This window comes from Octodon degus, unplaced genomic scaffold, assembly GCF_000260255.1.
Source record: "Octodon degus isolate 3935 unplaced genomic scaffold, OctDeg1.0 scaffold00027, whole genome shotgun sequence".
Classification (NCBI taxonomy): domain Eukaryota; kingdom Metazoa; phylum Chordata; class Mammalia; order Rodentia; family Octodontidae; genus Octodon; species Octodon degus.
The window spans coordinates 6,070,617-6,097,354 of record NW_004524603.1 but is presented as its reverse complement, the minus strand read 5'-3'; the positions used below and the strand labels follow the sequence as shown (position 1 = coordinate 6,097,354).

The window sequence follows — 26,738 nt, the reverse complement described above, 5'->3', positions numbered from 1 at the left end:
CTCGAGGGCCTTGTCTGACTGCCCAGAACATTTCCACCTCCTGTAGGTAGATGGTAACATCTGTGACACTGAGGTCACAGGCCTAGGCCAACTTGCCCAGCTACCTCTTCAGGGTTAAATCATGTTTCCTGTGTAGACGGCCATATTTGACTTTTCCATCCATCAGTTTATGGACATTTGGATTGTTTCTGGGTTTTGTCTCTTATAAATAACTCTGCTACAGATATGCAGAGTAGACATGTTTTTCTTTCTCTTGGGGGGTATCCGGAAAAGTATGACTGCTGGCCCGTAGACGATTCTATGTCTACTCTTTGGGGAGCTGCCAGCCTCTTTTCCAACAGGACAGCACATTCCCGCCAGCACTCTTTCTCCACATCGTCATCAGTGCGAGAGGGAACCGACAAACGCAGCCAGGCTCTCACACACATTTGTCACAGTACAAGGCACATCGCCACTGGCCACCTTCCCAGAGCTCCTGCCATCTCCAGCCACGAGCATGTGCCTGGCCTTTCTGAAGCAACGCTGAAGCCCTCCCACCTGAGTCCTTATGGAATGTGATCCCGAAGGCCCTTCAGGGCCGCTGCTTGGCCGGTAAAAACCAGGCTCATGGGCCTGGGAGATGGCTCAGTAGAATAAGCGCTTGCCTGGCAAGCACAGGGTCCTGAGTTCAATCCCCGGTAATGCCAAAAACAAAGCAAAACAACAAAAAACAAAAAAAAAAACAAGCTCATTCGCGTTGTTCCCTGGAGCTGGTGCCGTGCAACATCCGGCTCCTCCCCGAGTCAAAGTGGCTGTGGAAAGTAACCACCTTGAGTCGATCTGGGAAATCGAGGCAGCCAGGAAAGTGTAGCGGAAGACACGTACACTTCTCGTTGTTACACTTTCACTCCTGCTGCTTTTTCGCTGGCTTTTTAAAAATTATTATTTCAGGGCCGACCTTGTAGGTATGAAGCGCTACCTGCTTTTGGTTTGGGTTCGCACTGCCCTGATGCCTAATGATGTCAAAGATCTCTTCACAAGATTATTGTTTGTTGTGTATCATCTCTGCAGGAGACTGTATCATTTATCTACTTAGAAAACTAGGTAATTATAATAAATACTAAAAAAATTGGGTGATTATCTTTTTATTACTGAGTTGTGAGAATTATTTGCACACAGTATAGATCAGTGGTAAGAAAAACCCTAAGGGCATGTGTTTATTTTTATTTTTATTTTTTAGCATAAAAGATGTTAATGAATGAATTGGTTTTTCTAATCAGAAATTTCAGTATTCAGGTTTAACTGCAGTGCATTTGAGGTTACAGGTTCACCATCACTGGCTTCGATAAAGTCTCCCTTATCAGATTTGTGATTTTCAGATATTCCTCCCTTTCAGCAGCTTGCATTTTCTTTTTTCAAATGTATTTAGTATAGGGTCTACAGAGTCTCACTATGCAGCCCCTGTTTTCAGCCTCTCAAGCACTGGGATTACAGGCGCACGCTACCACACCCAGTCTCAGCTGCCATCTAGTTGCCTGCTCGGTGTGCCCCAGGGTGGGCCAGCACAGCATGTGGTGCTGGGGCTCGAACCTCGGTCCCTGCAGCTGCCTAAGCAGGCGCTTTAGTCTGCTGAGCTATCTGACCGGCCCCTTGTACTTTCATTTATTCTTTGTGGTACTGGGGACTGAATCCAGGGTTTCATACACGTTAGGCAAATGCTCTATTGCTGAGCTAGATCTCCAGCTCTTTTACCGGGACGGTCTTGCTAAGTTGCACAGGCTGGCTTCTTATTGGCAAACTTCCTGCCTTGGCTTCCTGAGTAGCTGGGATTATAGCTATGTGCCCCCACATGGCCTGACTAAGTATCTTCTTTTTCTTTAGTACTGGGGGTTGAAACCAGGGCCTTCTCACTGAGCTAAATCTTAGCACCTTTTTACTTTTTGTTTTGAGACAGAGTCTTGCCAAGTTGCTATATTTTCCAGTCTCAACTCATACTTTCGATCTTCCTAACTCAGCCTCCCAGAGCTGTTGAGATTACAGGTGTGCATCACCGTTCCTCTCTGGGAAGTATCCTTTAAACACAAGGACCCAAGGTTGCCACTCAGATGTGCTGAAGTCATAGCAGGTGATAGCCAGAAGGTGGCAGCAGAGAGCTCCATGGTCAAGGAGGAAGGGAGGAAATAGGTGGAGCCAGGCGGAGACAAGGCCAGGGCCAGGGGTACTCCTGATGGGCGGGCACAGGGGCAGGTGGTGGAGAGGAAGCGGCAAGCTCTGCAAGTCAGGAGGCGGAAGCTTTTGATTGCCCCTGGGTACCTGAGCCCATCTTTGTCCTGAAGCCCCTGCCTCCCCAGCGTGGTGTCGTCTCCCCTCAGGGGCTCTCAGGACCTTGTAGCTTGTGATTCTCTATTCCTGTAACCAAGAACTGTGCGGTGGAGGGCAGGGTTGTGGGTCAGGAGCAGGGACCTGGTGTCGCACCTCGGCGTCCTTTATCCTCTGCCTCTCAGAAGGGAACAAAGGAGTCCCAGGCTGTGGTGCAGAAGATAGTGCCCTGAGCGCTCACTTCGCTGCTAAGTGGCCCAGGGTGAGCTTGAACTTGCAGCTGTCCTCCATCAGCCCCCAGAATACCGCTCTTCCAGGCATGGGCTGGAACACTCATCCCCAGATTTTTATGTTCACATTTCCTTGTTGCTAATAACCCGGTCCTTAACTTGTCTCTGCTCATATATTACTCCAGGTCCTGGAGAGAAGCCACACTTCTTTTTTTTATTTTTTATTTTTTTGTGGAACCGGGGATTGAACGCACGCCCTTGCGCTTGCCAGGCATACATTTCATTTTCAACACATGGCGGAGACATTTCCTTAGCTAGGATTCCAGGTGTGTCCGCCACATCTGGCTTAAAGGCCCCTCTCGCAGAGCAGCGCGGGCTGTGGCCAGGCACAGCCTGGGCCCTGAGCCAGGCAGCACTTCGGGCCCACCACCGACGTTGGTTGGCATCCTCTGTGTGGCAGAGCATCTCCAGGATCTTGGCGCAGTCGTGACCTCAGGCCCCGATTAACATGAGCCCAGCTCTTGCTGCTGGTTGCAGCTGGAGGTCGTGTTGGGGGTCCCTAACAGCAGAGCCAGAGATCTCGGAATCTTTGCAACGTGTGACTGTTTCAGCAGGTTCTTGCTAATTCCCTAAGTTACCCAAGGGGGCTTGGGTTTCTGTTCCTCTTGGAATCCCAGAGTGCTGGGGTTACAGTCATGCACCGCTGTGCCTGTTTGTGATTTTTTTAGCCTTAACTATTTTGCAGGTGGCAGTTAATAGAAAAGGATTTAGTTTTGTTATCCTAAGCAGATTTTTCTTTCCTCACTTCAGTGAAGGAACAGGTGCATATTGGTGGGGAGGGGACCGTCATTGAGAGCAGCCAAATGCCATGTCTGAAGGACACAGAGGGTGTAGGTGGTGCCCAGCCCTTCCCACTTGGCGTCTTGTTTCCAGAAGGCAGGGAAGGTCATAGTTTTGCCTTCTGTTGGCATCGTGACTTCCACCATTCTCCCTGAAACAAAAACAAAATCACACTTGAATCACATAAGCAACACTTTATAGAAGAAAGCAGCAGGCTTTTATTCCACCTAGCCAAGATAAAAATGCCTGGCTTCTATTGAGGGCCTTTAGATGGATCCTCTGGAGAGTATCTCTGACTGCCAGTCAACAACCATGACCCCTTTCAGCCTGAAGAAGCCAGAGCAGTCATCGCCCATGGCTCCCTCGTGGCAGTTCAGGTTACTTCTTCAGAGTGGGGAATGTTGTAAGCAGCTGAATTAGATAGAAATACTATAGGCAGTCAGACAGGGCCAGGCCCTCAAGGAGACAAGATGGAAGGCAAGGCAACTTTGCAACTTGGAAGAGAGAGACACTCCCGTATGGGCCAGACCTCAGGACAAAAGAGGAAACAAATACAGCTACCTACTTCCCTAGGGATGGGCTTCAGGGATTGATATTCTAAATAAGTATCAATCACCTTGAAAGAGCCCAAATGAGTCACTAGCCCAACCCCCAACAGGAAGAAACCCTGTCCCGTAGTCATGCCTGCCTGCTACATGACTCGCTTCCTCATTTGGTCCTGGATTTAATCAATTTTACCTGAGCAATGGTGCTTGTAATCTCATTGGCTGACCACAGTTTCGTCCCACCTCGTGCCCACCTAAGCGAGTTCCCGTGTCTTCTCCACCACCTTGGACCTGCCTCACCACATAGTTTTCCCCTATAAAAAAAGTCCCTGGAAGAGACAGCTTCCCAGGGACCATCTGCTCAGGGCTCCACTCCTGTCCCTCTCTTGGACAGGAGTTTTCTTTCCCCCAGTGAATATATTCTGTAAAAAATAAAAAAGAAGATGAAGACAACTACAGGCTTTGCTTTATTGCCTGGGCGAGGAATCCAGGTGGCCTTTGAAATCTACCTCGTTGGGTCTGCTGGAAATGCGCGTGCCTGTCCCTCAGGCAACCCTATTTCTGTGTACCTAGAAGCCCTCTCTCTACTGGGGCACCTGGACATGAGGATCAGAGCCCTGTGGTGATACCAGATTGTCCCACGGTGCCACCATGATGGGGCACCGCTGGGCTTCTGGGCCCAGGGCCACAGAAGCTCCTCCTTTGTCCTTTGGCACTGCCCATGCAGCCCTTGGAAGTCACCTTTGCCTGCAGCTTCCATGCTGAGCTGGGAGTGTGGAAAATTTGTGACAGTACCTGCTATCTGCGTGTGGGCACTTGGGAGCTGGTTTCTGTCACTGTCACCTCCTGCTCTGCCCCACATCACTATGCTGCTGGGAAGTGGGTTGCAGCCCCCCTCTCAGGACCAAGGTCATGTGCTCTGTTCTTTCTTCTCCAGCCAGTACTGCTGGGCAGAGGGAACAGAACTGGAGAAAATCTCCCTCCTTTCCCCCTCTGGGTCTCAAATCTCCTTCCATCCTTACCTGGGAATCAGTGCTGTTAGAGGTACTACCACCAACCTGCCTGACTCTGTCCCTTTCTCCAGGTGAAAAGCGCAGAGTCCACCGGTGCCTATAAAGGAGGGGCAGGGGCTTTGTGGACAGCACATGGGCCAGAGCCTCCACAGACTCCAGGGCGCCCAGGTAATGATCAGGTTTTGACAAAGCCAAGCAAGGAGGAAGGCACAACCCCGGGAGATACCTGCTGGTTTGTTTGATCATTTCCACACTGTCCCACTTCATCCACTGGCCAAGAAGAAGACAAAGAGCAGAAGTCACTGTGGGGATCTGGCTCCACCTTCGCAGTGGGCTTCAGGAGCTGGGAGGGCGCTCATCAGCCAGGACCGGAGAGGAGCGGAGGGGAGAGGAGGAGCACGAAGAGGCCTTGGGGTGCTCCCTGCATGGAAGGGGTTGGCCTTGCCAGTCGGGGCAGGCTAGGCGTGTGAACTTACAGGCGAGGGACCCCTGCTGATCACAGTGACCAGGACAGCACAGGCGCTTGATCCTACATTGTTCCCTCTGTCCCCACCTCCTTAACATCTTCCCGTCCAGCCTGTGCACCGTGTCAGCCCCCTGTGGTTGGAGTCATGACGGCTGTGACCTCTCGCATTTCCTCAGCCAAGGTGCCTCCAGCGAGAGGCTGAGCAGACCCCAAGGAGCCGTGGTGGGCAACTGAGTTGGTTCCGAGATCGCTGCTGCCCAGGAGAAGGAGTTTTGCTCGTTTGTGCAGGTGGTAGGGTTGGGGCTGGCTGGCGGCCTCTGCACAGGAAGCAGGTGGGCGTGGGGGACCCCGTGCAATCTCTGGCTAGACAGGCAGTTGGTCTCTGTCCCAGGGTCTTGTCCTCTTTGAGGGACCAAAGTCAAAGTACCTTCAGGACTTGGGCTCCCTGGTCTCTTGACCCCTGTGACTGGGAGTGGGGGCTCAGTTCATGGTGTAGCATGTGGTAGAATAAAATGATCCAAGACTGTTTATGAACTCAGATCAGAAATCTCATCCAGGAAAAACCAATGCCCAAGTGATGACAGCTGGCGACTAAAAAAGCAGGCTTTGTACAGGCTGGTAGCAACCCAGGAGGAGGCAGACCAGCCTCCCCAGCTCCCCCTGCTGGGCCTCTTGGGGCGGTGCAGGCCGTGTGCAGAGAAGTCAGGCCTCGGTGAGGCTCAGAGATCAGTGTGCTTCCGAAGCTTGGATCCGCTACCTGAGCTCAGCCGCGCTGCTTCACGCCTTCTCGAGGGCAGGGCGTTTCTGTTTAAGCCAGCTCTGTGGTCAGCAGCCCGGTCCTGGGAGTGGCTCAGAAGAACAAGCGAGATCAAAATAATGCAAAGTGGGGTCAGTTGCGGTGGTACAGACCTGTAATCCCAGCGCTCTGGGAGGCTGAGGCAGGAGGATCAAAAGTTCAAGCTCAGCCTGGGCTATTTCATAACTAATAACCTTATAATAAACATGGGCTGTGTTTGAATAAGACGCATAATTCCATCAGAAAGTTGTCAAAATACACAAATTTAGTCACCAGACACTTTACTGCCATCTGTCCAAACTGTAGTAAACACACTCATTTTCCATGTTTGAAGGGGAACAACGTGTGATAATATTTTTAAAAATAAGAAAGCTGTCCGCGCTATGAATAGCATTCTCGTCAACATGACCACTGGCACGTGGCGGAATCGCAGCCCTGAGTTCATCTTTCTTTGAAATTCCTTTACTGTCTCTATTTCCTAAATACATTGCAAATATCTTCCTTTTCCCTCCCACGTCCCCGTCACTGTATTAGTTCAGGGGTTCCTCTTTTCCGTCTCAGACACCTGCAGCACCCTCTACCTGGTTCTCCTGATGGGCCCATTTCGGAGCACACAGCAGCCTGTTCTCAGCACCCTGGACAGCGCCCGCTGTTCTCAGCCTGACATTTTTCACGGGGGGAGGGGGAGTTGGGGGGGGACGGAGGTGGGGGAGGGGCACGCAGGCAAATTTGCACACGGACCTCCGCTCCCCCGGGGACCGTACCATCCTCTCCACCGCAGTACTTGCTGTGGCAAACAGGCAGTTCGTGGCTTTACCTTTATTTTACTCCCTTGGTTGTCTTGGCACCTTGTTGGGTCGCCTGGAGGCTGGTCCCCGGTGCAGCGGGATCGGGACCCGCAGGTCCCTGGTCGGGGGATCTTTGTGCCCTTCATAGCACAATGGAAGGATTTACTGTAAAGTAGATGTGTGGAGAATTACCCTTCAAGCAAGAAGGTGGGTATGCCACAGAGGCTCCGTCTCGAGTGTGAGTTTGGGCGCAGTTTTAGTATCCAAGGGTTACTCTTGGGGTTGCCCTTGGGTGAGCTACTCTTGGGGTCCAGGGAATTGGGTATTTGTGATGCTTGTCAACATTTTACTTAGCAGTTAACTTTGGAATCACAGAACGTCTTTCCGACCTTTTCAGATGGTCAGTGTTTCCTCGGGAGAGGAACTCACCAAAAATAAATTCTGAATTTGAGCCGGGTCGGGACCGAAGGCGGGAGGGTGTTTCCTCTCCTGATGTCGTGGGGCTGGAGGCCCTGGCAGCCGGGATGCTGTGTGCCTTGCCCTCGGGCTCCACGGCCAGGGGCCAGGGCTGTGCCCCTTAAGGTGCTGCTGCGCCCTGAGGGATTGCTTCGGGGTTGCAACCTGGTAAGTGATTGTAAGTGTCTTATAGCCTGGCGTCTCTGTTTCTTTGCTCAGCTGGCAGGGCGTGGTACTTAGGGACCCTCCGCCACCTGTCCCACTAATGTCCAACTACTTTCTTGACAGTAGGGTCGGCAGCATTTCCCCTTGCTCCGGGGCGCTGTGAGTACCTCTCGCAGGCAACGCGGCTTTTCACGAGGGCAGGTTTGGGCTGGCCTGCGACCTCCGAGTGAGGAAACTTCGTGCCTCGATGCCTCAGGGCCTGGTTCAGGAGGCCCTTCCTTATTTGGGTCCCGGGTCTTTGGTTTCCAGAGGTCCAATTCCTCTGCCTCGACCCCTGCCGAGAGCCTGGGGTCTGTGGGGTGGGGAAGCCTAAGCGCTCGGCTCCTGTCCTTACTCCAGCAGCCACGAGGGGGCAGCAGAACCCCACTCTTCCTCCGCCGGCCGGGAACCGAGGCAGCCTGCCTTCCACAGAAAAAAATCAATGCTGAGAGCTCATTTGCCCAAAGATCATTTTGCAAAATAGTCAACTCAGCAAATAATCACCTTGCTAAGTCATAGCGCAGTTACCAGAGCGTGGGTTTTACTCTGACCTCTCCTCAGATGCTTAATATTTTATTTCTGAGTGCTTTTCTTCTCTCTGATCACTGCCCTGTTTGCACTGAGTGAATTGCATCTTGCTGGGGCCTGACCTCTGTGTGTGGCCTGGGCTCCTCTCCGGAGAAGCTGTGCTGGTCTGGCCTAAGATTTTGGCTTCACTGTTGCACTGCGTTGGTTTCGTGTGCATTGCCCTGGTGCCCAGGGAGGGAGGTGTGCCCCACCCTCTTCCCTGAGGGGTAAGAGGGGGCTGAGAAGTTTTTCTCAGTTTTCCCATTAAAATGTGGCTTTGGTGTCCCAGTAGCCCTTCTGGGCCATCCCGGCCCAACCAGGCTCTGCTTTAGGTTGGTGTCTTGGGAAAGGCGTCCTCAAGGCTGGCATGGGAAGACAGCCGGGGACGGGACAGCCTCCTCCACACTTTAGCAGTTGGGAGGGCTCTGAAAATGCCAGTCTGAGCTCAAGGTCACCAGCCTCTGCAGTGTGTGGGGGCCCTGGGGAGGGAGCCTGGGGTCCCAGAGCAAACTGTTCCCACCATGGCAGTGAAGCCTGAGTTGGGGGAAGGGCCAGAAGTTGGCAGCACCCGGCAGACAGAAAGTGGGAGGAGTCTGAGGTCCCGGTCCCGTGCTCCCTGTGTCGCAGGGCGGGAAAGCTCTGGGAGTCCGGAGCGCCACAGTGTACTTTGCACTAGCACTGTGCACTCAGAGGTGGTTCTGACAGGAAACAAAGTGCACGGTATGGGTTTTCTCAGGTAAAGTGCTGAACCTCCTTGGGAAGTTCAGACTGGGCCTCCGGACAGTATGGTCTCTCAAACAGACCTCAGATTGTGCCGTTCAGAATTCTGCTCCATGGGGAGAACCTACTATTCACCCGGAGGCAGCTCTTCTTGGTGGCTCTGGCCTCAGAATGCAGCTTTTAGGGACACCGTTGGGCAGAGAGGGGAGACCTTGGGTGGACCAGGAGAGCGCAGGTCATGGGGACGGCATGGCGTGGCCTGCTGTGAGTGGCTGTGCGGTGACCCCAAAGGGCAGAGCTGCCTGGGGAAGATGGCGTGGCCTGTCCCCTCCTTCAGTCCCATCTGACCCTGCACTTCCTGTGTGACTGCACTGTGCCTCTGTTGTTGTGAAACAGTTTCTAGAAGCCTCTTCCTTCCATGACACACTTAGAAATCCTCCGACGGGGATTCAGGCCTTGAAGATCGTGTGGTTCCTGCTGTCCTTGCCTCAAAGCTCCAGGCCCTCTTGAGCGTCACTGCTTTCACTGCCCAGAGGATGGAGGGACAGGACGGGGCCAAGTGTGAAGGTCTTGAGACACCGGGAGGCCAGGGGACAGACCTGAGGTACGTGTACAGGTGCCCGAGCATGCAGTGTGGATGTGGTATGCTGGGACATGTATGTGGGGTGGTCATGGGCTGGATCCATGGAAGCCAGGTTGGATTTCAGGGCTCTGTGGAGTGTTCCTTCTGGTTCAGTGTGTCACCCCAGCCCATGTGGGCATGCTGGGCTGGAGGGGCACAGTCACGGGAGGAGCCACGTGAGGAAGCTTTCCTCAGAGGAGGTGCAAGGGGGGAGGGTGCTCAACCTGAGGAGGAAGAGGAAGGGGAGGAGGGGAGGGAGGAGGGGGAGGAGGGGAGGGAGGAGAGGGAGGAGGAGGAGGAGGAGGGGGAGGCAGTGGCGCAGCAGCAGCAGCAGCAGTGGGCTGAGAGGAAGGCATGGGACAGTGGAGGAGTAAGAAGGCGGGAAGGAGTCTTCTTAGGACCTTCTAACTTTGGGACAGTGCCACAGAGAGGTCCCTAGGAAGATGTCAGTGGGCAATATTGGGCCTGCTGCTTTGTTGAGAAGCGGGGCACAGGGACACTGATTTTCCATGTCTGGTCTTCTAAGCCAGCCCCTTGCAATTAGGGTCCCATTGCCCAGACGCTGAGGGTTGGAAACACTTCTCCTGAAATCATACTCCAATTTCACCTGGAATTAAGGCTACCTGTTAGCCCTACTCTTCCTCTTGATGGTGACTTGCTGGGCTGGAACTAAGGTCCTTCCTGTGAGGGGGCTCTGCAAGCCTCTCTGAGCACTTTCTCTGTGGGTTGGGATGTCCTTAGGTGTGAGAAAAATCCTATGTCCCAGGAAGCTTTTGCCAGGTCCCTTGACCCATGGTCCTCTTGGGCCATGTTTGAAGAAGAGGGTTAGTGCTTTGTGGCTTGGCTTCTGGTTCTGTGGGCTCGTTGTTCTCGCTCCTGGTGGAAGCATTCCTCTCTCTGGAGCTAAGATGTCTGGGCCAGCACAACAAGAAGCAGATTTTTTGCTCATGGGTCACTTGAGCTAATACTGAATGATGAGACAAGGAATTCATAAGGTGATTTAAAGAATTAGATGGGACCAGGGATGTAGCTCAGCACAACCACCTGCCTGGCAAACGCAAGTCCTGAGTTCGATTTCCAGTACCAAAAAGTTAGGTGCAATTATAAGTAACATTGTATATAGTAACAGGGTGAAGTGTTTCAGTCAGGTGAAATTGTTTCAGTCAGGTGAAATGTAACTCTCTCCTCAAATATTTGCCAGTTCATTCTCTCTCTCTCTCTCTCTCTCTCTCTCTCTCTCTCTCTCTCTCTCTGTTTTGTTTTGTTTTTGGTGCCAAGAACTGAGCCCAGGGCTTCCAGCTTGCTAGGCAAGCATTCTACCGCTGAGCCAAATCCCCAGCCCCTGCCATTCCGTTAAGACAAAAACATTCAGTGTCCTTTCCTCTTGCCCCTGGCATGGATGACGCAGGCACCATCTGTAGCACACACTTGCTCTGCACGGCACTTCAGGCTCCTTGCTGCAGCCCAACCTGTCCCCAGCCTTGCCCACTCCTGCTCCACCCTCAGCTCCAGTGGGGTCAGCTCTTCTGTCCGTGTCAGAGTGAGATCCTGTGGTCTGTGTCTCTTGGTGCCTGGCTGTTTTTACTTAACATGACATTCCACTGATGTCACAAATGTCAAGGTTGCATTCTTTTTTATGCCTGAGTAGTATCCACTGTGTACAGGTACCAGCTTTTAGAAAATCCATTCATCAGCTGATGGACATTTGGGTTGCATTTCTTGGCTGCTGCCAAATTGTGCTGTCACAGCCATGGGCTTGCCGGGTCCCTCCGACACACTGATTTTATTTCCTTCGGGGGTGTCACCAGGAGTGGGTGGCTGGATCGTGGGGCAATTCTACTTAACTTCACGGGGGAGCTCTACGCTGCTTTCCATAGTGACTGTAGTTTTGCATCCCCATCAGTAGTGCGAGGCTTCCGCTCTCTCTCCGTCTTTGCCACTCCTTGTTATCTTTTATTTTTTTGTTTTAGCCGTTATTGCTGGGGTGTGGTGATTCCTTACTGTGGCTTTGATTTACACTGCCTGCTCACTTGGGATGTTGGCGAGTTTTTCATATGTCTGCTGTACAAGTCTTTTTTATATATATCATCTTATTTGAGACTTTTAAAAAATCTTTTCTTGATTATTATTTATTTACAAATAAATTTGGTACAGGGTCTTGCTATGTAGCTCAGACTCGTAGTGATCCTCCTGTCCCAGCCTCCCCAGTGCTGGGATTACAGGTGCGTGCCACCACTCCCAGTTTTGGCGGCTGGCACAGTGCACCCAGGGCTCTGGGGCTGGCATGGAATGGAGTACTAAGGATCGAACCTGGGTCCTTGTGCTTGCCAGGCAGGTGCTTAGGCTGCTGAGCTATCTCTCCAGCTCCAAAACTTCTTTTTTGTACTGATCCAGGACCTCAAGTATGCTGGGCAAGTGCTCTACCACTCAGCTGCATTTCCATTTTTATCTAAAATAAAAAAGTATTTTGAGACAGGATCTCCCTACGTTACTTATGCTGGCCTTAGAACTTGTGTTCCTCCTGCCTCAGTTGCTCATGTAGCTGGTTTTTTTTTTTTTTTTTTTTTTTGCGGGGAGGGGGGCGGTGCACTGGGGATTGAACTCAGACCCTTGCGCTTGCAAGACAGGCGCTTTTTCCACTGAGCCATCTCCCCGGCCCTGTAGCTGGGATTATAAGTATGTGCCCCTTGCCCAGCTTTCAAGGATACTTTTAGAAGCCTGTACATTCTGTGCATAGTGCCACCTACTTCTGATCCCAGCTAATCTGGTGGCTGAGACAGGAGAATTGACAATTTGAGGCTAACCTGCACTGTTGCACAATATCCTGCCACATACACACATATACCCACAAAACAAAATGAAACATAAAAAAAAAGCAGACAAACATGACCAGAAATGTAGCTCAGAGCCCCTAAGTTGAATCCTCAGTACTAAAAAAAAAAAAACACCAAAACTTTTTTTTTTTTTTTTTTTTGATGGTACCAGGGATCAAACGCAGGACCTTGCACTTGCCAGGCAAGCACTTATTCCACTGAGCTGTCTCCCCTGCACCACCCCCCCTTAAAGCACATGGTACCACTTCCATGTCATGCACAGGACACCGAGGCTGGAGTGGCTCAGCAGCCCCCTGGGGTCTCAGCCTGGGAGCAGCGGTGGGGGGAGGGTTGCAGGCCAGCTCTCAGCCCGTGTTGCCCTCAGTGCTCCTCATCAGCGCCCCCCAGGCAGCGATAGGCTTGACTCCCACGAAAACGCTGGCTCGCTGCTTCCTGCAGCAACATTAGTGTCTCCTGTGCATCCCATTTCATGCTTGCTAGCGTGTCCACCTTGTCACTTGACTACACATGACAGTGTTTCCCAAACTTGGCTAACCGCCATCACGTGGCATTTGACAAATACAGATTTCCAGCCTCTTCCTTTGAGATTCTGATTTTTCAATCTAGATAAGCCTGGTGTTATTTTAAACGTTTTAAATTGTTCTAAGAAGTGGTTTTAGGACTGGCCAAATAGCTCAGAAGAGGCCTGGGGTTCGATCCCGGGCTTGCTGTGCTGGCCCAGTCCTCGGGGCGAGCAGAAATTGAGGCAGGGTGTGGTGGCATGTGCCTGTAATCCCAGTTCTCAGGAGGCTGTAAACAGGTGGATCACTGTAATTCTGATCTAGTAGTGAGACCCTGAACACTCTGTAGACCCTTCCCTAAAATACAAAACAAAACAAAAAAAAAAAAAAAAGAAAGAAAAAGAAAAAAAAAGTGGTCTTAATTGCTATATTGCTGGGGTTGGTCTTGAACTCCTGGGCTCCTCATCCTCCCACCTCATCCTCCTGCATAGCTGGGACTACAGCTGCCTACCACAGCATCCAGCGGAGTCTGTATTTTTGGTACTATTTGATCCCTAGTTATGAGAGTCCCTTCAGCTGACAGCCGACTCCTGGTGCTTCTGAATGGCGAGGAAGCTCAAAAGAACAAGGGGGTTTGTTTTAGAGACAAGCGCACAGGGAGATACTGGGAAACAACGCAGTTCAGTGAGTTAGGACTTCAGGAGCTCCAACTCTTTGGGGGAGAAGGGAGAGGGCCTTCTTTCACCCCTCACCCACCTGTGTGTGAGCAGATCCCTGATGTCGCTTCTTGTCCCGGCAGACACAGCAGGAGCTGCCCTCAGGGGAGTCCGTCCTTGTCGGAGAAGGGCTGCTGTGTATCCCACCTGCGGCTCCTATTGTTGGGGAAACAGGGAGCAGGAAAAAGCGCGACAGGGAACACCATCCTGGGCAGAGCCGCTTTTGCCTCCGGGTTCGGCTCTGAGCACAAGACTGTGAGGTGCCAGCGAGCGAGTGCGGCTGTTTTAGGGAGGCAGGTCGTGGTCATCGACACCCCTGACATCTTCTCGTTGGCCCCTGCTGAAGCCAGGCCAGCCCACATGGACCTGTGCTTGGCGCTCGCGGCTCCCAGCGTCCACGCGCTGCTCGTGGTGGTGCCCATCGGAAATTACACCGCGGAGGACGAGCGGACCTTCCGGGGCATCCGGCAGGAGCTGGGGGCCGAGGCCAGCAGGCACGTCCTCACCGTCTTCACCAGGAAGGAGGAGCTGGGCGGCGACTCACTGCAGGATTACCTCGAAAGCCAGGAGTTCCTTAAAGCCGCGGTTGGAAGTGATGAACGCCGCTACTGCGCTGTGGACAACAAAGCCGACAAGGGCGAGTGGGCAGCGCAGGTGTCGCAGCTCCTCAGCAAGGTCGAGCACTTGGTGGAGAGTGAAGGACCGTGGCGTGTGCGCCCCAGGGCTCAAGGCCTCGGATTTCAGGCAAGGATTAGCTTCTGGGGAAAAGGAACCTGGCCCTGCGCGAGGGGACAGGAGTTTTGTTGGAGGAGCTGTTCCCCAATATCTGGAAGAGTAACAGGGGTCAGACTCGGGTTACTTAGACATCATCAGGATGACGGAGCGCTTTGGCCTTTTCTTACATAATCCCTTGTGTTGCTGGACACACGAAGGCCTCCGGGCTGTTTCTTCCCTTGGCTTCACTGAATCCTCCTCTTCGATGTTTTCCTCTCCTCTTTCTGGGGACTCCAGCATGCCAGCCCTCCCCACCGCCCCCTCAGTCTCTGGCTGTAACAGCTGAGGTTCTCGCAGCTTCATTCTGGCCCTTCTTCCATTCTTGGTGTTCTCACCAGGTGAGCCCATGTTTTCATGCCTTTGGGCCGTGTGCATCGGTCCCAAGAGGGAGACCCTAACCCAGCTGTTGCGTTGCTGACTCCTTTCCCTGGTCACTCCTTGGCGTCCCTGCTGGGACCTCTTACATCGTCCCACACTTATCACACCCAGTGTTCCTCTTAAATCTCTTAAGACTTCAGTTTTCTGCTCAACTCAGCCAGTGGTGGTGTTGGTCACTGTATTCTTCATCCCGAAGTCCAGGCGTTTGCTTTGAAAGCACAACCAGGCCGGAGAGATGGCTCAGTGGAATAAGTGCTTCCCTGGCAAGCACAAGGGCCTGAGTTCAATCCCAGGTTCCACCAAAAAAAAAAAAAAAAAAAAAAAAAAAAAAAGCGAGCAAGCAAGCACAGCCAGCTCAAACACAGGGATCCCCAAGTCTTACGCAACCAGTGTTTCTGAGTCCCAATTACTGTACCCCATCCCCTCAACCATGGTCTGCTCCATGCCAGTATCCTTTCTTGTCTGTGCTGGTTTTTTTTTTTTTTTTTCGCGGAACCAGGGGTTGAACTCAGGCCCTTGTGCTTGCCAGGCAAGCGCTTATTCTACTGAGTCACCTCCCTGGCCCCCTGTCTGTGCTGTTTTAATCTGCTGACAGCTTTCTCCTTCACTCTTGGGCCTCCTTCCTTGCTCCATTTCACCCACAACAGCCAGGGCCATAACACTGTATCTGGGGGACTTCTGCCTAGAGCTCTTCCCCGACTCAGTGCAGGTAGAGAATTGCTGGTACGGAGGCCTCCGTGAGTCAGAGGAGAAAAGCGAGTGCAGGGAAAGCCTGGACAGCACTGGTCAGAGAGACTCCTTAGAGGTGAAAAGTAACAAGCTCGAACAGGACGGAAACACGACAGCGAAGGCACCTTGAGCACCTGCTGAATTCCAGGCACACACTTGGCCAACCCTGAGTGACAACCCTGTGTGGAGATGGTCGGCCGTGGCGGTAGCTCCAAAGCTCAGGACACTGAACAGTGGAAGGTGAAAGAAACGTGATACCAGAGCTAGATGGAGAGGACCCCAGGGAAAGATGACTGAAGGTTCAGTGACTCAGGGCCGCAAGAAAGCAGAGGGAGGTTTCCCCGGCCAGTACGGGGGAATTAACAAAGATCAGGTTAGAGCAGGTGAGGCGGTGCACACCCATAACCCCAATACTCTGCGAGGCTGAGGCAGGAGTAGTGTAAGCTTTGGTCTTACTCAGGCAACTTTTTGAGATTCTGCCTTAAAATAAAGACTAAAAAAGGACTAGGGAGGTAGCTCAAGTACAAAGGTCCTGGATTCAAACCTCAGTCATGAAAAAAAAGAAAAAGAAAAAAATGAAGTGTAGGATGTTTCTCAGAACAGCGCAAGAGCAAATCCATCCCAACTTTGTGTGACGCTATTTTTATTTAGGGGGAGCAGGTGTGTGGACTCATGAGGCGGAGGGGGCGTCAGCTGTGTGGCTGATTTCCGGTCCTGTTGTCCCCATTTGCCCATCTGATGGACCTCATGTGGGAAGTTTTAACTCCTCAGAAGGAGACCCTGGAGAGCTCTCTGCCTCTGGGAATGTGTCACAGTGACATCAGTGGGCTTGGGACAGGTCCAGAAAGGCCACCTAGATCGGTGACCTTGATCTGACCAAGTCCTGATCGGCAGGTTGCTGTGCAGTGTGGAATCGAGTCTCCACTTCTTTTCTTTGGGAGGAGAAGAGGTTGTGGATCCGCACGCATCATTTCCGCCTTTGTTTTCCAGGATTGTGTGAAGGGAGCTGACCGTCAGGAGGCGGATGCTCGATGTGGTAAGTCGTTCCCTTGAGGTAGTAAGCAGGCTTTTAGCTTCCTTCCTGTAAGGCCTTATGAAGCCAGAGTGATGCGTAAGAACTACACACATGGGTGAGAACCTAGATGTGCCTGGAGACCTCCTTCGGATGGGCATCCATACCTGTCCCCAGGGAATGCGACAGAGCCCCGCCTGGGTCCTGGACACAGTGTGTGTGTGTCCCTGGCCTCCTCTGCTGTGTTGTAGAGCTGGGTCTGCTTGCTTAGGCCTCTCTTCCCTCAGCCTCTTCTTTCCGGTCCTGGGTTCATCACTCCTGAAGGGAAAGTAGAAATCTCTCCTTCCCGGACACACCACCCGGCTGCAGCGTCACTGACTGGCTGCGGGGTCCTTGTGGTGGCCGCTGTCCACCTCATCACCTGCAGCCCTGCAGTACGCCTGGACCCCTCTTCCTCTTTGGGGGACACAGTTTCTTCCATAGCACACACATACATGGCTAGCGTAACCATCCCCTCATGGCTGTGCCGGGACATGACCTACGCATGTAGGTCTAATTCCCTCTTCATAGCATTCGCATTTGTGCTCATAACAATCCTGTGAGGAAGGTGTTTTGTCACCAGTGCCTTCTTTTCATAGATGTGGGCTCAGGGAGTGGCATTCACAGTTATTTTTGTGTCCTTCAGCCAAACATCAAAGACAGACCTGAAACTGAACACATCGGGCTTAGGGGCTGAAGGTCGCTAGGGCAGAGCCACATGAGGCATCCTGGGGCATCTCAGGGGCAGGGTGCTTATCATCAGCTTGTGCCAGGGACTGTGGAGGGGAGGGGCTTTGCTCTGCAGAGAGGCCTGCTAGGAGGTGGAGCGGCTCTATGGCCAGGTGTCTTAAAAATTCTTACCTCAGAGGTGGTGAGTAGGAGTGAGGCTGGCAGTGTCATTCTCAGCCAGAACAATTTGGGCTGTCCTCTTGATTTCTTCTTCATTCAGACATATTTTGGAGGGCGCGTGGTGACTGAGCACGGGGGGCTAGTGCTCAGACGCTGAGGACGAGTGTAAGGCTCCTTCCTTGGGGCCAAAGAGAAGCAGGTGAAAGCAAAGAAATCCTTTCTTGCCAGGTACAGGAGGCTGGCAGAGGGAGAAGCCAGAGCCCCTCGAGGAGGAGACAGAGGCTGGGGCTTTCATGGGGCTAGGTTAGGGGCACAGCTTGCACTGACAAAACAGGCGTGGATGAGGGGGATGAGGGAAGGGTTAACCTGGGCCAAGGGAAGGGAAGACAATCTAGGAGCTGCTCCTCATTGTTGGTTCTGGGCCTCCCTCCTCACCCTGCTGACTCACTGCCATGACAACATGATAGACCGCTGCATGGGAGCAGAATGTCAGTGAGGACCAGAAGGCTGCCTTGTTCTCTGGTGACCACTGGTTCACTCCTGGCTTTGGATGCTGTTTTTCAACCCGTATTAGGCTGGCTTTCCTATTTTGAAAGAAGCCAGTATTTGATTTTTTTTGTTTTGTTTTAATTTTTTTGGCAGAACCAGGGATTGAACTCAGGCCCCTTGTGCTTGCCAGGCAAGCGCTTATGCTACTGAGCTATCTTCCCAGCCCTGAAGCCAGTATTTGAAACAATAATGATTTATTGTTTTGGTAAGAATAATAAAGAAAAACATATAGGACCTCGTTTGTGTGGTTTTGGGGACAGCACTGTTGAGAGAGCTCTCACAACCATGTATTTGTACAGGATCCTGCGTCACAAGTAGGAGTTAGGCTGGAAGATACACAAGGTGCTACTGTGTGGACCAAGGGCCCAAGGGAACAGGGTGAGGGACAGCGGATTTGAGGTCCGGGCTGAGTGCTCAGCTCTGGTGGTGAATAGTTCAGGATCTTTGGTACTGTGAGCTTCTCTTGAGCCCAATCTTTCTCTGGGTTCTTACTCTATGTTCTGCTGGAGATGGGAGGCCATTTTAAAGAAAGTGTAGCAGTGACACCTAGCACAGGAAGTAAGATACAGGAAGTCATGCCTAGAACCGGAAGTAAGACACAGGAAGTGATGCCTAATGCAGGGAGTAAGACACAGGAAGTGACACTTAGTACAGGAGGGGAGGTAGTCAGGAGCCGAGAACTGGGCATGCAGAGCTCATAAAGGCCTCACTGACACCAGATGGCTTTAGTGGCCCAGCCACCACATGCTTTCTGCTACTGACGAGGGACTCCATGTTGAGTGCTACCCATTCTGTGACCTGAGCTGAGACCCTTCCTTTCTTACCCATCCCTTTCTCTTCTAATCTGGATGTCCTTACTAGGAAGAGCACCAGACCCCAATGAGTGGCACTGTTAACTGGGTAGGAAACAGGATCCTCTGAAGAAGTACAAAAATGGCGGACAGTCGAGAGGATGAATGGGCTTTCACACAGGTTTTGGAGAACAGGTTGGCTTGAGGCTTCTGGGCAGGAAGCTGGGGGACCCCAGAGTGTGGGCTGTGCCTCTGAAGAGGGGGCAGAAGACAGTGGTCTTGATGGACATGGGGGTCACAGTGCTAATGTTGCAGGAAAAGGAGGTGAGGCCAGACCTCTGGGGTGCTGAGGACTAGGGTAGGAGGCAGGGAGTGAAACACAGGATCCTCGTGGGGTGTCAGAGCACAAGCGTGCTCCACAGCAGAGAACGCCTATGTAGCACAGTGATGGAATGGGAGGAGCAGCAGAAGAAGCTCAATGATTTCTCCGGGAAGGCTGGGTGCCCCACCCTCTTTGCTCTGAGGTTGGAATTAATGGTCTGACAAGAGTTCACAAAAGAAAGCCCATGTGAGGAGGCCCAGAGGGAGGGCAAAGGTGAAGGAAACCCCTGAGGGATGCACGTGGCCAGACCTCTGTGCTTCTGTGAGTTCCACTCACGGGGGTGCCTACTCTCCTTCTCCATCACAAACACCATGCAGAATAGCTATGGCTATTTTTTATTATAACCAACAAGTGCCCTTAACTCATAAGTGGATGACCTATGGAGGTTCAATATGATTTACGTGTGTAGGGTTGGGGGTTGAACCCAGTGCCTTCACATGGAACTCTAGATCTGTATTAGTTTTTGAAACAGGTTCTAAGTTGTTAAGTTGTCCAGTCCTGGGATTAAACCTGGATTATTTTTCTTCAGCTTCCTGGAGATCTGGGATTACAGGCATGTACAGATATGCCTGGCTTCAATGTGACTTAATGAGGAATGAATTTTAGTATGAACCAAGCAAAAGGCTTGCTGATCTATCGATGGCATGTGTAGTTACTGTGTCATGAAAATCCCATTCTGGAGAAGAGCTTTCCAAGTCCATCGGAGAGGCCGGGGCTAGCCATCGATATGACAGAAATAGCAGACCAAAGTGACAGGAATAGACTGGATCTAGAGGGTGGAGGCAAGGCAAGGCCAGTGGCTTTCGCAGGTGCTGGGGAGTCAGAGGAAGGCCTCAGTGTGCGGAGCACGTTTAGGGCTCTGTGTTCACAGACTAGTGCTGGATAGACTGTCCCTTGTCCCCCTGCTGGGGTCCAACTGTGTGAGCCGGGTCAAGCCAGCCCCTGAGTGGAGACAGGCTGGCTGGGAGAGCCAGATGCTGCCTTTGTGTCTTGAGCACCGTCTTTGCACAACGTTGTCACGCTATCCTGGGAATGACACGGAAAGAGGAGCTCTGTGCCAGTCCATGGTCACCAATCAGTCTCAATTTCTTTTGCACAGAAACCCTGAACATTGTCCTCGTGGGAAGGAGTGGGACAGGCAAGAGTGCAACTGGAAACACTCTCTTAGGGAGGCAGGTCTTCCCCTCTAAACTCCACTCCCAGCCGGTCACCGAGACATGCTTGCGTGGCAGGACGACCTTGCACGGGCAAGACATTGTGGTGGTGGATACCCCGTCCTTCTTGTCTGGTGTGAAGAAAGAGCGCTCCTGGGTAGAGGGAGAAGTCCAGCGCTGCTTATTTCTATGTGAGAAGGGAGCCAAGATCTTCGTTGTGGTGCTCCAGCTCGGACATTTCACTCAAGAGGATGAAAGAGCTGTGTCGAACCTGGAGAGCCTCTTTGGGGAGGATGCTGTGAGACGCGTGATTGTGCTGTTCACAAGGGAGGAAGATCTCAAGGGTGAGAAGATTGAAGATTACGTTGAGAACACAGATAACAAAGCCCTTAGGCGTCTCATTAAAAAACACAACTGGCCAGTTTGTGCTTTTAATAACAGAGGGACTGACCAAGTCCGGAAGGCCCAGGTGAAAGATCTTCTGAAGAAAGCCAATGACCTGAGCAAGAGTCAGGAGGGGTCGCGGTATCCCTTTGCGTGGTACACTGTCAGACATCTAATTAAAAATGTTCAGAAAAAGTACGGCTATGAAACATTCATAAGGCCTTTTAAAACCGAGTTTAAGTAGGTAGCTGAAAACTTGGGTCTCTTCATGTTAGGAGCAGCGCCAGCCAGGGAGGGGGCAGGGATTGGAGGACTAGCGGGATGGTAGGAAGCCCATAGCTCTGACAGCGTGAGAGGTTTGTGAATCCTACCTTGGGGGATGGGGGCTGTTTGTGGGTGAATAAATGGTCAGATGGGGGCAGGGAAGAGTGGACTGTGAAGAACCAAGAGGGAATGAGGCAGAGGACCTGAAAGAAAGCATCTGGTTCTGCTGGAGCTAGGAGAGACCCCGCGGCCAGGGCCCACGCCAGCCGTGGCCTTGGAGTTCAGGTAGCTGCACTGCAATGGTGGGGTCCAGGCACGGAGAGCAGCACAGTGACCAGCACACGCCTGGGCATGGCTGGTGCAGGCTGCTCTGCGCCCGGCCACCCTCCCTCCTGGCTTCCTGCAGCTCAGGCTCAGAGTTGGCCTCCTCTCCTCATGTGGTATCGCCCGCTTCTACCCTCCCCTTCTGTGCCTGATGTAAAGCAGGACTCAGTCCCCACTTCCTTCTGCTCAAGAAAATGAATAAGTTTTTGAAGTTTGAAGAGATTTATTGCCACCCAGCCCAGTGAGACAGACCAGAACAAACATTAGAAGAGTACTAAATTCCACATTAGAGCATCTTACAGAATTTAACCTTCATTCTGTATTTCCTTTAGAGGTTGTTAGAAACTTCATTGCACTCCCCTCTGCCTTCTAAAAAATTTATAAATACTGATAAATAGGTTAAAAGCCAAACAACCAAGTAATAATGATTTAAACACCCTTGGCACTTACTGTAGATTGACTCATGAAGATGCCCAAGAGCACCCAGGGCCGGGCTGGCGGGCATCGTAACTCCAGCTTCCTCCTTTCTGACCCCGTGGGCAAGCTCGCTTCCTGGTTCCGACATGGGTGTGCTGCCCATGCTCAGCAGGTTCTTTGGGAAGCTGCCCTGAGGTGTGTGGCCTATGGAATGAGGACTATTGTCTCTTTTCCCAAGGAGATAAGGACTTGGACATTTTCAATCATAAGCACATTTTTCATGCTTCAAGGACAGGAGCTATGACACGATTCTATGTTATCCACTATCTTTTTCCCTGAAAACATTTACTTACCATCTAGACTAACTTGTTTATAAGAGTGTGGATTAATAATAATGCCTGTAGGTGTCTCATACTTCTTAAAATGAGCATTTCCTGAAACTGTGTATATAAATGTATTGAGTTCCATCGAATGGTGAATAAAATTATGAATTTGCATTCTCTTTCTGATTTCTTTTTTTTCTGGCCATGGAGAGACAAGGTATATTGATACAGGCAAAGTCTTTACATTTGAAATGAATGACAGTTACATGCATGGCAGGCCCCTGTGGCTTATGGGTGGCCTGTACTGGGTATTTCATTAGAGAAAAGACCAATGAATAGAACCGATGTTAGAACTAGGGATATGGGAAGAATAAGTATGGAAGGCACTCTGGGCCCTTGCCCTCCTGGTTGAAGGCAGGAACAAATGCTAGAATGTCACGTGTGGCTGAGCAGGTGTCCCTGGGACCTGCACTGGGCAGGGGAGACACAGGCTACGCAGTGAGGCCGCGACTCCCAGGCAGGATAGTGTACGAATTGTTTTCCGCTCACTCCTCAGGGGGGAGCGACCTGCCCTGCCAGGTGCTCTGAAAAGCCCGTGCTGAGAAATAGGGGAGGAAGAGGTTTACTGAAGGCAAAATCAGGCGGGGAAAGTTGGGCTGTGCTGCCAACCTGGCAGCTGTAGAAGAGTGGCAGCTCAGGAAGCCTGTGCCGGCTCGCTCCGCAGGGAGCGCTGGGGCAGACTGCGAGCCTAGGCCTGCACCAGGGAGATGGCGGTAGCTCTGCTGAGCTTACCAGAGGCTAGGAGCCTCCTGGGGACAGCATGACTTTGGCTCTAAACTCAAAGTGAGCAACTCAGAGCCCTGCAGTGAGGAATTGGAAATCGTGGTGGGTATGGCCTCTCCTCTTCTGCCTATTGGTTCTCAAAGTGTTCTTCCTCCTGGGGACGCAGCACCATGCAGAGGTCACTGATGCATCCTAGAAAGGGGAACTTACCCTCACTAAGGACACCTCTCTGAGCTGGCAGGCCAGACTTGATCTTCCACTCTCTCCACCACATGTACCTCAGCAAGGCCACCAGTATGCTGATCACCTGGATGTTTGATTCTTCCTGGAGACAGTCTGGTTGTCCCTGGGGGAAGTAGGGGCTGTTGACATGTGAAGAGTAAGCTCCAGGGATGCCCATGGGCATCGTAGAGCTACTGACAGCCCCTCACCCCGGGTGACCTGACCTCAAATGTCAGCGGTACTGATGCTGAGAGACCTAATGCCTTCATGCATACAATCGAAGCCACATACTGCAGGACGTCCAGAGCTGTGGATCTCTTTGAGTCAGAGACTGGAAGAAACAACTTCTAAGGAAGCAGTCTCCACTTCCCACTGCGCCCTGCTCTGCTGGTGCACCAGGACGGTGCGCGTTTCCAGGGGACGCTGCCTTTCTTCTGCCTCATAGCCATCTTCTCATTTCACGTCTCTGTCTTCCTGCATGGAGAAAGACGTGCAAAGGACCCTAGTTTTGGTGGAGGGTTTATCTTAAGATAATTCCTGATTACGAAAAGATAGAGCATGCTATAAAGATTGGCTGAGTTCCTACAACATTGTAGGCTGGGTGATGGCCCTTGCTCTGTGGCATGTCCAAGCAACTGAATTCTCCAGTGAATCCCACGGCCACTTGACAAGGAGTTCTTGTCCTCCTACCTCCAGTGGAAGGGACTGCCACTAACCCAGAGCAGTCCCTCACCTCCCCACACCATCATCACAACTGGCATCTCATGAAACCATGGGCTTGGCTTCTGTTGCTGGCTCACTGCTCGCCCTACCAAGCAATCAGGAGCCCTCGTGGCCTGTCCTCTGACAGTGCTCTTTAGGGCCACATTTCTGAGAATAGACATGGTGTTGCAGAGTTTCAGAGATTAGTGAAACCAAGTGGGAAACAGGAAGGCTTCTGTCCAGAAGAGCTGAGCTCTGGACAAAAGCAGGCTCCAGCCCTTACACACTTGGTCACAGAGGTGGGTCTTTGGTGTGGAACTGGTGAGTGGACAGAAGGAGAACAAAGACAGTTTATCAAGTTGTGACAGCTTTGTATCTTGGTGGCCCTATTCGGGCATAAAAGGATGCTATGGGAACAGGATATTATAAAATTTTACTTGTAGGGACAAAAGTTACTGCTTTTATCTGTATTAGAACAAATAATAATAATTAAAAAAGAACAGAGAGGGCCAGCCAAATAGCTCAGCAGATTAAAGCACCCTCAAGCAGGCTCAGGGGCCAGAGGTTTGATTCCCAGGCCTGTCTTGCTGGCTCCACCCCCAGGCCGTGCTGAGAGGGCAATTGAGATGACATGGTGGCACACACCTGTAATCCCAGCTCTAGGGAGGTTGTAAACAGGCAGATCACTATGAATCCAATCTAGTAGTGAGACCCTGAATACCCCATGGACCTTTCCCTAAAATACACACACACAACAACAACAACAACAACAACAACAACAAGAAAACAGCCTCAGGGAGGGGAAAATTTGGGAAACTTAACTTTTTTCTTTTTCTATCCTGTGAAAACAGGACATAGTCCAGAGACTGGTATAAAAATCCAGCTGTGAGCCAGCCATGGTGTCCTCCCCCTGTAACTCCACCGCTTGGGGGGATGAAGAAGGGGGATCACTGCCAGTTCAAGGTCAACCTGGCTACACAGTGAGTTGAAAGACAGTCTGGGGCTGGCGAGACAGCTCAGTGGACTAAGTGCCTGCTTTGGCAAACACAGGGTCCAGGGTTCGATCCCGGGCCTTGCATGCCACACTGGCCCTGCCCTGGGCTTGCGCGGAACCAGCAACAGAGTCCGGGCCTGGTGGCGCACGCCTGTCATCCCAGCACTGAGGAGGCTGAAAACAGGAGGATCACTACACATCTGAGCTGCATAGTGAGACCCTGCACCAAATACATAAATGAAAAATAAATACAGTCTAAACAACGTAATGAGACCCTGTCTCAAAGAAAAAACATCTAGCTATGAGCAGCGTGGATCTTCTCTTCCTGCAGCCACACACATTTCCTGTTTATTGCTTATCACTTCACACTGTCTTTACCTAAGTCAGCAGGTGCTTGTGTAGAAAACCTATTTCCTACCTACACTTTACAGGGTAGATAAAATCGTCCTGACCGTGAGCAGAGGCCCGAGAGCCTCAGGAAGTACATCTATAATTTACTTTTTGTAAGTCTACAGAAATCTGAAGTTTCACAAGAAGTCACATTGACAACAAGAATTATGAACATTTCATTTTAGCTTTCAACTCACTGCTATTGTGGCCCTGCAGATGCCCCAGAAAGATCCTGTTTTCCTTAGATATATTTCTAACTTTTTGCCTAGAGGATAAATGAAATGCATTCTTGACAATTTCTATCATGGGTCATGTGGTGCTTGCGTGCTTTTACTGTTCCTGACCTGGATCCTTCCCTGTCGCTATTGGTTGCTGAGACTGCTGCCCAGCAAGCAGTAGTCTGGTGTAGGTGATAAGCCCTATAGCCTACAGGCCCCTTGGCCTAGGTCTTCAGGATGCCAGCATTGCCAGGCTTACCAGGGACACAGCATCTACCATGCGTGGTGTTTCTTCCACTTCTGTTCTAACTGGGCGCTGGGGTTCTCGTGGCACCAGTGTTGGCTCCACAGGCTTTCACCCCCCTCTTCCCTGCAGTCCCACGCTAGCAGAATGTCACCATTCGACCTGTCTTGCACTCTTCTGGGAGACCCCACTACCACAGTTTGTCTTTATTTGACGTGACTTAGTGCTTGCCTAGTTAGCACCAGCAGCCTTTTTCCTTGTGGGTGCTTTTTGGCACCATTCCAAAAAATATAGCTTGTAAAGCTGTGTGTACAATTGTGAAAAGCAGGAGACTCAACAACAAGCTTCAAGGGAAAAGCTATGCAAGGAGACGCTGCTGGGAGCTTTGAAAACCTTGCACACCTTCCTGGGAGTCTGGGAGGCCAAGAAGTGCTCAGAACGCGTCTCCAGGGCTGGGCAGATGCTCAGCTCAGATTAGAGAAGCCTCAAGGTCTCATTTCTGACAGGCCCGGAACAGGAAATGGAAAAGAAGACAGAGCTGTGAGCTCCTGCTGCAAGCTGAATACGTGGCCCGGAAGCACACGGAAGCCAAGACCGGGGAATTCCTGAGTGAAGGAACTCTTTGTTCAACCATCCATTCATCACTGAACTCCCTGAGCAGAGGCGACAATGGCCACACACAACAAAGAGGACAGGGGTGTAGAGGTAGTGCAGGAAAGTTGCCAAACAATGGAACAAAAATAATAGCGACAGCAAGAAACCCTGGTATAGTCAGGAATAGAACTGCAGAGTACTCACATTCTGTTATTTAAGATGTCAGGGTCTACGGACACAGCTCAGCGGTACAGCGCTTGGTTATCAGGCATGAAGCCCTGGATTTGATCCCTTGTGCCACAAAAATAAACAGATATAAGGACCAGCCAGATAGCTCAGCGGACTAAAGCACCTGCTTAGGCAGAGCGCTTAGGTAGATCCCCGGCGCGCTGTGCCAGCCCTGCCCCCGGGGGGGCGCTGAGATGGTGATAGAGACTGGGCGTGGTGACGTTCTCCTATAATCCTAGCGCTTGGGAGGCTGAAAGCAGGAGAATCACTATGAGTCTGATCTAGTAGTGAGACCCTGTAGACCCTGTACTAAACACATGAAAAAACAGATATTATCAAGCAGACAAATAGGAAAATGTTGCACATAGACTCTCTCTCTCTCTCTCTCTCTCTCTCTCT

At 51.6% G+C, this 26,738-nt stretch overlaps 1 protein-coding gene across 1 annotated transcript in view; it reads left to right on the top strand.

Moving 5' to 3' along the window:
- Positions 1-8,900: 8,900 nt before the first annotated feature.
- The window catches only part of LOC101589243 (GTPase IMAP family member 8), a 31,484-nt gene continuing 13,646 nt past the window's right edge, over positions 8,901-26,738 (top strand). Inside the window, exons 1-5 of the mRNA XM_023712744.1 lie at positions 8,901-8,939; positions 9,320-9,527; positions 13,679-14,339; positions 16,467-16,512; positions 20,198-20,876. Of these exons, the coding sequence (XP_023568512.1) occupies positions 9,460-9,527; positions 13,679-14,339; positions 16,467-16,512; positions 20,198-20,876 (1,454 nt within the window). The 5' untranslated portion in view covers positions 8,901-8,939; positions 9,320-9,459. The remainder of the gene's footprint in view (positions 8,940-9,319; positions 9,528-13,678; positions 14,340-16,466; positions 16,513-20,197; positions 20,877-26,738) is intronic.